The following is a 10,952-nucleotide window of genomic DNA, read 5'->3' as shown; positions in this document are numbered from 1 at the left end:
TGCACGGCCGCTTCTTTCCCAGGAATACCAGTATCTTTTAAAAACAGGTGCACAGTTGCATTTGATCCTGATGTGAATTAAACCAACCATTTTTTATGCCAGAAGGTCAAGCTGTTTGTGATTTTAAGACCGTCAGAACATAGTTCATATCTGGTAGATTAAATCTAAGATAATTTGTATTTTATTCTATTTTATAAGCCCAGCCTACTGCTTATCAGTCGAGGTTCTCAGAATTTATATCAAGTCAAGTGCCACGGTTTTATTAATATTAACGGCTGGAAGGTGGTTAAGATGTGTCTGATATTATTTTCAGAGTTCAGAGTTTTGAATATAAGCCGAACTGTATAATTGTAAAAAAAACACTGGCGGAATAAAGTTGTATAAAGTGTGGTCAAATTTCGTTGGCATTCACTTGTGTCAGGACATTGTTGGATCTAACTGTGTAACATATGAAGAAGCGAGAAAGAAGGATTAAAATTAATTTTCGTTAGCATCATTTGTGATTTACAAAGTACATGTAGTTAAAAAATAACATAAATCAAAGAACCTTGCCTTGGAAATGAGTCTTCTGTCCCAGTCCCCGAGGGTGGGGCGGTCCCCGCGTTTAAAGGCAAAATGGCTGTCCAACACCATGGCTTATCAGTACGGCAACAACGGAGCGAAGAAGAGCGAGATTATCGTGCTCACTAATGACCTTGACCAGTACTTGCAGGACATGTTTCAGAGTATTGACACCAAGGGACGTGGTAAAATATCAGCCGAGGAGTTTTACCTCTTGTGTGATGTCCTGAATCTCAAGGACACGGACGATGGCCTGAAGCAAGTGAGTGACCTCTCTTTCAAAGACTTTCACGACCGCCTGTGTGAACATTTCGCCTGTTACGGAGACTACATAGGGTTTCTTGTGAATCAGACGTTTCGAGCTAAAAACAATAACAACAATAATCCAATTGGAAAAGAAACCAACTCAACTATACCAGACTGTACAAGGAGGTCGTCGTTCCAAAAGCAGATGGCCACGTCCAAGAGCCACCAGTGCATCCATGACGCGGAACTGTTCAAGAACTGGGACAAGCTGCGGTTGGCGGGCTTCCGGTTGAGCGAGATGCGTGAACACATTGACCACCTGCTGTACGAAGTCACGTTCCATAAAGAGGAGTCTCAGACTCTCAGGGAAATCATTGAGGATCTCAGGTAGGCGTGGACGTGTGGGCCAGCAGGGCCGTTTGGGGGCCTGGGGGTAGGGTTGCGTACACTGGCCGGCTTATATGGGCTGAGGTCAGAGGCGGATCCAGGATTCGGCGTAACTTAGGGGCGTAACCTTTTGACTTGCATTCGTCCCTCAGAAACAAAATGTATTTGGTTAAAAATGATGGGGGGGGGGTTGTCCTCCAAGTAAAGTTTAACAATATTTAGTCTGAAATGGTGCTAATTGAAGTGTAAACACGCGCACTTGGTAATTTGCATAGAGTACTGACAAGTGAGAACGAACTTGTTCCGTGGCAAACTTCTGTCATGTGCCAGTCACAGAACCTCACGTAAATATATAAGATTTCCCAGAGACTCCTTTGTGTATACGTTATTTCAATTTGTGAGTGAAAAACGTTATGTCGTTAAGTGTTGATCAAAACAAATTTAATAATTCTTAGTAAAGATATTCTCTTGAAAACCCATTCCAATGTCTGAAAGGTCTGAAAAAAAATGCTATCACTGCCAGACCGTTGATAATGTAATACCTTGGTTAACTATAAATCTTTTTAAAGCTATTATTTTTGACATCGGATAAAACATAAAAAGTAGAGTTTGTCTGAGAAATCATTATATACGACCTTAATCAATGCATTCAAAGCATGAGACAATCAGGTGCGTAGCTGCCTATACGCGAGTACGCGGTTGAATCCACATGATTCTGACATAAAAAAAAATCAACCAAAGTTGCAGTATACGTACTTGACTACATGATCCTAATTTTCCAGTACTAAATAAAGCGCTCCAGAACGCCCAAAATGTATCATGGTTTTCAAAATGTTCATGCCCTGGACCCCCTAGCACAATTATAAATCCCATGAATAGAGAGCTAGCTACGCCCCTGTGAGTTTACGGCATAAAAATAATACAGTCTTTAAAAGAGACGTGAATCATCCGACATCACTGCTATATGAATGTAAGGTCGGGGTCCTAGAAAGTAGAATGTCCCATTATTTTAGATATATCAATATTTAAGCAATATTACACACCGCTGAGGGCCATATGGCATCATAAGGACCGGCCAGTCAGCCAACGAAAGTTCATTCACCTTCGGGGGGCTGACTGGCTGGTCCTTATTATGCCATATGGCCCTAAGTGCTGGGTAAATAGTTCTTACATTATACCGAACATTTTATATATATTTAATACCATTCAATATTTTTAAGCACTTACGATGTGTTTTATTGAACAAAGCGAATTGTGTTTAGTTGCGACAAATGTTCGCCGTTGCCGCATTTACCAGTTGTATGACGTCAGCGGTCCATATTACATTTTTGGCGAGGTCCGAACCTGATATGATATGGACCTCTGACGTCATAATACTGGATTTTTTTTATCAAAATACGGTGATAGACGGACCGATCGCCTTTATAAATACAAGGAATGGACATATTTATGTAAGGTATAATATAATTAAATAACCGCAGATTATGCGACTACTAGTATTTTAAGCAGTTTGCAACACATACCTGCATTACGAGACAGGCCGCATATTACTAGACACGGAGAGATTATGGTCAGACACCACTAAGTAAATTTCCTATATATTCTTTAGTCAATTGACCAATTTGCATGCAAGATTACACTGATTTCTAGTGCTTCACCCAACACCCTATATTTCCGGTGTAATTTGCCCTTATTACCGTCAATTGGAACTACTCGGTCTTTTTTCATCGAAAATTACCTTGGATGAATGCCGGTTCATCATCATCATCTTCATCATCATCATCACCATCACCATCACCATCATCATCATCATTATTATTATTATTATTATTATTATTATTATTATTATTATTATTATTATTATTATTATTATTATTTGCAGTGTTTTAACGTGTAATTTGTTTAACGTAGTTCAAACTGATTCCCGGTTAAATATAATATTGCATAAATAATTAGGACTGCGCAGGGTAAAACGTTAGATTACTACGCGATCTACTTGCAGCGTGGTTAAATCTGAAGAATTCTGACATTGTAAACCGTCCTTATTTCCGATGGATAAAGTCCGAATATTTCCGATTGTATAAGCATGTGTCCACGAAGCAATATCAGTATCCCAACCATTTGGTGTACCACAGGACGATGCTTCAGGCATCCGACGCTCAGAATATTGGGATGCAGGTGGCTCTGAAGCGTCATCAGCGTGGAGGGGTCGTGGAGCCAACGCTGACGGTCCGACTTACGCCGCCTCGCCTCGGAAACACAAACAACAGACATTCCCTGCCACCTGACACCGGTCACCTCGTGTACCACCCACTCAAAGGTTTGTCACTCTTGTGACTGGATATATTGTTTCATAAGATTCATTTTAAAAGGTCACGGTTTGTACAGGAAGATTACATTCCAGTAATATTGCTCCCAGGTTTCCAAAATTCAAACGAAACTCGCTATGTCGAACTCAGTTATCTCGATGTTCTGGTTATGTCGAACTTTTTATTGGGTTTAGTTGAACATGTTAAGTAATTCGGTTATATCGAATTTCGTTGTCTCGAAGTGTTTCCCGAGGTCCAAACGTCTTCGATATAGCGAGTTTAGACTGTATGAAGTATGCATTAGTATTACACCCGTGGCCGTGACCGCGATCCCACATTGTTTGCTTAAGATGCCATACAACAGGCTTCGATACATACTACCATACTGGTTTTACATGTTTTTTTTGCAGGCGAGGAGCGGTCAGTGGCAGCGCTAGCCCGGGAACTCAGCCACGTAAGGGAGCTCCGCGATCGCGAGGTCCGCGAACTCATCTCTTTCAACAACCAACTGCAGGTATCAATCACTCGCGCATTTGTGAATATATTTAATAATATATGCATGTGTATATGTTTGCTGATTTCTGCCTTTTCGTGTGGGGGTTTTCGCGGCAAAAGTGCGAAAAAAGTGAAAGGGGCGACAATGCGAAAATGTGGCGGGGGGAAAATGCGCCATATAATTATTTCGCATTTTAGAATTTTAATTTTAAGTGAATATCAAGTATAGTTATCTTTGAAAAAAATCCGCATTTCTGTGATTATATCTCGTTTCAGCATGACGTCACGGACCTGTCACGTGAAATATGTCGTCTCGAGGCGGAGAAGAAGCGGCAGGCAGGTCAGCTCGACCTCATTGTGAAGACGTATACATGCTGCCGGGAGCTGTTTGCCGTCTGCGTGGACAGCCTGCGCGAGGTTGAGTCCTCCGACGCCACTTCCTGTCTACCATCACCGTCCCCGCTCCGCACGCCCAGCCGACAGAGGACGTTCTCGTTCTCTGGGTGAGCATTGTCGTTAACAATGTACATGTTTATCAATATTTTCTTTACTACATTTTTTATTCATTTTCAAATTAAAAGAGTTAAAATATAAATAGTAATGTACGAACGCTATGAAGATGATTTTAAAAAAAAAAAACAAGAATCGTTGCAAAATCATTATTAATAACTTATTTTTTCTGCTTTGGTTGCATTCAAAGGAATTCTCTCATCGTCTCTGTGATAAAAAAAAACTCGTTTTAATTAGAACGATAAAGCTAAAAATGAATAACTTAAAGCCATCTTTCAGAGCACGGGATAAGAGTTCCTCCGACAACCATCAAACCCCAGCCACATCAACAGGTGGGCCATTATAGATATCTCCACGGATCTTTAGAAAATTATCAACTCCGTTATTTACGATCAAACGTCTTTTGTTTACGTTAGAATTAACGTTATCTGACGTTTACTACTGATTCTACAAGTTTAACACATTTTCATGAATCATACATTTGATCCATATAATTTCACCAAAAAATCATTTTTAGGTGTCAAATTTTGAGCAGATGTTTTATTTTTACCTGTAAATCATAATCTCGACGCTTGCCAGATGATAATCTAATATTCATCTGAAAACACGTTATACAGATAAGGCCGGCGCACCCCTTTGCGATATTGCGGCAGACGACAGTTCTCCACCGGAAGTGGTTTTGATAAGGAGGCTGGAGCACGAGATAGCCGCGCAGCTGGAGGAACTGAACTCGCAGCATCAGGTCCGGGCTTATTGTAGAAAAAAATAAGGGAATACAATGTTTGTCTTTGTATGAATACATTTGCTTTTAAGTATTTATCTACTACATACACAAACTACTTAAAGTGACACTCTTATTCAAAATCCATACATACAACTTACTAAATAATGCATTTATGGAAAATATTTTTACTGATAACAAGATTGTAACCGTGTATTTAATAGCAGAAAGCGCAAAAAAATTAAATGATTGTTGAGTGCTAAAAGATTTACTGTGTAATACTATAGTCGCATAAAGTAGAAATACCGTACTTTTTGCTCATTCCTTTCAAATTAAACTCGGCATCCTTCATATGAACCATTGTTTTCGACATTTATTCATCCGTTATGGTATATTAAAAGAATTGTATTAATTGTGGTAAATCGTATTTGGGAGTAAGAGTGCATCTTTAAGAAAATTAAACACGTTTATTGATTTTACGTAGATCGATTCTGACGAATGCACGAACAAACGCCAAATAAGTTTATGTCCAACTTGAAAGTTCTACAGTAAATTGTTCGGGTTACCCCGGCCGCCGCTCTATGTTTTCTGCTGATCGCCAAAATAGAACCCGAACATATAAATTGGGACAAGAGACAAAAACAACTTTTTTTTCCCTGTTAAAAGTACTAGTACCTGTCGACGAAAGGGCGGGTTGGGAAAGATTTTGTTTTGTAAAAACATAATTATTTCATATTCAGAAAAGGTTCATATGCAAAGTATACAAAATAAACATTCCAAGGATTGGCCTTGAATATGATAAGCAACTTAATATGAGAGCCCTTTTGACGAAATTGTTTGACCAAATAGTTCGCATCAGCAACACATATATATCTAAATAAGATAAGACTTTGTTGACATCATAATTAATATTCTGCCATTACAGGAGGCGTTTAGGGTGGAGCAGGAGCTGTCGCTGTGCCGGCGCCACCTGCAAACGGCCAACTTCCAGGTGGAGGCGTTGGAGACGGAGTGTGGCCGCCTCCTCGCGCTCGAAGACCAGCTAGTCAGCGTCTTCCGGTTCCTGCAGAAGGGCCGCTCGCAGTGCCTGAGCCGGAAGACGCTTGGACAGCTGCTCCTTGACGTCATAGACTCGAGCTTCGGTGGCGAGGACCAAGGTGAGGCAGTCATCGACTGCCCAGTGTGTTAGCTTGCATTTAAATTTGCACTTTCACAGATTGACAGTTTTGACATACTTTAAATTTGAGTCTCGAAATCAGCTGATTTTGGCATCATGACTTCAATTCAGTCATGGAAGATAACTCACAAAAGAACATTGCGCAATTGTTTGCAAAATTGCCGATATATGATATTTCTCTTAAAGCACTAGTTACGCTTATGGCCATAAGGGCATTGATTCTGTCTTGTTTGTCTTGGGACAATATAGTTATACCAATATATCGCATTCCATTTCAAAGGGCATTGACCCCCCATTCCATGTCACCTATTTAAAATGGATTGTTTCTATGTTGGTTGAGAAATTTGAAAAACAAAACAAAACTGGACATTACCGTGAAATCCGGTAAGTTTGAGTTACATACCTTGTTTTCTTTCTTGTATAGGCACTAAATACCTATAGATGTGTTGTTCAGCGCCTTATATGTACCCAAAATGAACTTAATGAACATTTTTGAAACAAACAATGAGCCAGACGCCTGTGGTATCGAAATGTCAATATCATGGCGTCGACTTGTATTGCTGTTTTAATTGGCTTAAAAAGTTATTCCAACCGTACCTATCACATTTGAGACCGTTTTCCTAAACTCAGATATATTTTATCGGCCTAGGTAAAAAAATGGTTTAATTTTGTTTATAGAGAACTTCAAAGTGTATTTAAACTTTTCAATAGATATAGGCGAAACGCATGGCTCTTTGGTTCATGTAGGTATTCGTATACAAATTTGTAATAAGATGGTAATTATATTGTTGTATAATTGTTCATTCAACCCTTTATAAACTGTCTGGGTTCTGTTTTAATAAAGGATTTTAGTCTTAACTTCAATAATCTTAAATCTATATAAACGTAACGTTATAAATGTCACACTTTCATTGTTTTATTTTCTCAATTTCGTGTTATTGTCAATACTGGCTGAAGTTCAATTCACTGAAATATGTAGCAAAATAATAAAATTTTGACTCTAAGATAATTTTCATTTACGGCTTAGTAGTGGTTATATTATGTTCTTACAAAATGAATGTTTTGATGCGAAGTAGTCGCAAAACAAATGAGTTTGTGTAAGTGCATACTAACAAAAGTTAAGTTGTTAAGTGCTCTACATAATATTTTGTTATCTACCCACTAACTGGGGCAGCCACGTATTTTATATATCGCTTCGCCTGATTTATATCAATAAAGGCATGTTGCCGATTTTCTGAAAAAAAATGTTTAGAAAAACTTGAAAAATTCTGCCTTCTAATTTGACAAAATATAATGATGATCCTTTGGGTCGGATATCTTCATTTAAAGGGCCCAAATTGTCTGTTCCAAGGATAAATAAGCAAAACAAACAAACCCAAGATTGTCCAAGTGTAAGGAAATGGTGGTAATACCGTAAGAATGTCTGTTTACTTACCCTCGCTTCTCTCCCTTGCAGACATGACGGCGGACCAGTTTATTCGGATCCTACAGAAAACGCTGTCCGACTGTCCACTCTTCCTCCTTGCCACGTGATCCGCGGTCGCCATGGAAACACACTTCAAGCTGACCAGGACAACCATGTTGCCTTTCGTTTCCTTACCATGGACAGTATACGTTCTGTTGACGCAAATTTCGTTACAATTATAAACGTTGTATCTCTGTATAGTATCTAAAAATTACGTTCATATTAATCTATGAACATCATTATATACTGTATGCTTATATCGATTAACGTGGGCAGTGGCGGCTTCAGGAATTCATAAGTGTGTGTGGGGGGGGGGGGTGGAGGGGGGCACAACCGTCAAAGCCCTTCAAAATCTTATTTTACCGAGGTATTCGAATGGCACGTATACAATCGTTGAAAATGTTCAATCTTGCATTCAAGAATGCCTTTAAACATCTTATAATGTGGACATTCTTATAAAGTAAAACTTCATTTATAAGCCCCGTAAACTTAATTCTCCGGCCGACTTGGGGTGGGGGCATTGACCCTTGCCCACGCCTCCGCTAGTGCCGCCACTGTTGGGTTATTGTATATTATTGTTTATCTTTGAAATAAAATATGTATTGGTATTATCTTGATAAATAAAATACAATCTATACTTAGTATTATGTTACATATGCGTAATATGTGAGATGAAGTCGTCGAAGAGTTGTTGAAACTTTGATGTGTTTTTTTTTAAATGAAAGTAGTATTAAAATAAGAATTGGGAAGGATTATAAAAATAATTTAAAAGGCTAGATTTTAGTTCATATGTTAAATGAAAGACACAAAAAAAACAGTGAAATATCCCGGGGGTGGGGGGGGGGGGGCGGGGGCGGGTGCGTTAAAACAAAAGATAACAAGGCAGTCCAAAGGACGGCTATATCCCCGCCGTTGTTTTTTTTTAGTATATTTTGTTTTTCTCGCAACCTGACAGGTACGTTGAATCTGACCAAAATTGTACACAACCACTGGTCAAGAGTGTAGTGTAGGTAAGATCAATGTCAAGGTTATTTTGGCTAAAAAAGAAGGAAAATGAGTCCTTGATTTATAACATCGATGAAATAGCAAGCCTTAAGTATTTTCGATAAAGAGATACATATATATATTGTGGTGACGTCATAACATTGTTTTACTGCTTTTGAAGAGAAAACACATGTTATGAATATATTATCACATTTGTGTACATTGTGTTTTTTTTTAAATATTTAACTTGTTGCACATAATGATAATGCTTGATAGAATGCGCTAATTATCAATCTGTGCAAATTGTTTAACACTTTCAATTAACATTTATATCTTATCCACTTTTTAGCATTTTCATAATATGGACCCGAAACTTCATGATGGATTACTGGCACAAATTACAATTGGTTAGAGTTCTTGGTACTCAATGAGGACAACATTTGTACCAAGTAAAATGGTAATCCATCAATACATACGCAATTTATAGCGCGGACACGAGCATGTGTACTCTGACCTTTAAATGTCTCGTGTGACCTTGACCTTTGAGGTTTCGGCACGGGTCAAGGTCACTACACATCGTCTCAATGAGGACAACATTTGTACCAAGTAATATGACAATCCATCAATGCATAAGTAAGTTATAGCCCGGACACGAAATGTTACGGACAGACGGACGGACGGACGGACGGACGGACGTTCTCACATATCAACCTTTGTTAGGTACTTTCCCATTACTCCCATTATAAAAATATACCCACTTATGCCCTACTAACCCTAATTTACCCTAACCAACATGCGCTACCTAACAAATTTATCTTCTATAAGGAATGAAGGAATTAGTACCCAATATATACCCATTCGTCTCCCTTGATTAAGGACTAGAATAACAATCGGAATACCTCTGCCATTTTTCAACACAATTGACTATCTTGAAGCTTGCCGGAGATGGCCGAATCGTTACGATTGTATTTACGAGGTCTATCTCGAAGCTTTCCGGAGATGGCCGAGTTGTTACGATTGCAAGTATAACTCAAAAATAAAGTTCTCAAAACATACACAAACAAACCTTTAAAGTATCAAAAAAGTAAAATTCACTTCACAGTGTCTCCGCATTAGACCAATTTCTTTAACAGCTCATAAATATACAATTAGGGTTTATTCTACAGCACGGTACGTAATTTCACCTGCACAAACACATGCCTTTTCATATTTAATACTATATTATGTTTAACTTAATTGACTTGTGTAAGCGATATTCGACGCTTTTTATCAGGGGAATTTGTGGCAACGTAACCATTTTTAACTGGAAAACCTCATTTCAAAGGCTGTTTAAAAAACAATAAAAAACAACTATTAAACTTGAAAGCTAAATGAATTGAAGTATGTCTGATGTATTTTGTGAAAACACATAAAGAAAGAGGTTATCTAACTAATTAAAAAAGTTTTTTTTAAGTGAACAGCGATAGCAAGCAGTATAATAAATCCCTTCCAAAAAACGTTGATGTATTGTATGTCTGATGTATTTTGTGAAAACACATAAAGAAAGATGTTATCTAACTAATTAAAAAAGTTTCTTTTTAAGTGAACAGCAATAGCAAGCAGTATAATAAATCCCTTCCAAAAACACGTTTGGCTGATATGTAAGCTGCCACAATCAAATCGTTTACATTAATTCAGTGGCGTAGCTACATAAAGGCCCGGGCCTACAACTTCTTTTTTTTAAAAATGACAACTTTAAATAACACTAATAAGCAATAAAAATAGCTACTAAACACTTTGAACAACTCTAAAATTTGTTTTATTTTTAACCAAAGAATGTTTGTGTTTATTTAAACTACGTGTGGGGTGTATGAGCTTTATCTGAGATCAGGACAAACGTCTCCTGTTTGCGGTAAAGTCGTTCCTAGAAAAAAAGAAAAAAAAACCCTATCCTGTTAGGCCTTTTTTAATTTTATGTTTTACAAACGTCCAGAGACATAAAATGTCAGAGGAGGAGGAAATAAAAATAAAATTACATTTGTGGAATTTTATTTTTGGTCGATAAGATAACCACAGAAAATCAAAAGCTATGGTGTATGGTTTTCTTTTTGAATGTCA

The 10,952-nt window shown here is 38.0% G+C and overlaps 1 protein-coding gene across 1 annotated transcript; it reads left to right on the top strand.

The window, feature by feature from the left end:
* Nucleotides 1-262: 262 nt before the first annotated feature.
* Nucleotides 263-8,166, top strand: LOC128211325 (EF-hand and coiled-coil domain-containing protein 1-like). Its single transcript, XM_052915995.1, has 8 exons — nucleotides 263-1,194; nucleotides 3,330-3,514; nucleotides 3,914-4,017; nucleotides 4,275-4,501; nucleotides 4,788-4,840; nucleotides 5,126-5,250; nucleotides 6,155-6,386; nucleotides 7,863-8,166. The coding sequence occupies exons 1-8, from the start codon at nucleotides 560-562 to the stop codon at nucleotides 7,937-7,939; spliced, it is 1,638 nt and encodes a 545-aa protein (XP_052771955.1). The 5' UTR covers nucleotides 263-559; the 3' UTR covers nucleotides 7,940-8,166.
* The last annotated feature ends 2,786 nt before the right edge of the window (nucleotides 8,167-10,952 follow it).

The sequence above is a fragment of the Mya arenaria genome, chromosome 12 (genome assembly GCF_026914265.1).
Source record: "Mya arenaria isolate MELC-2E11 chromosome 12, ASM2691426v1".
Lineage (NCBI taxonomy): Eukaryota > Metazoa > Mollusca > Bivalvia > Myida > Myidae > Mya > Mya arenaria.
The sequence above is the reverse complement of the archived record's forward strand: the minus strand, read 5'-3'. Positions and strand labels throughout refer to the sequence as shown.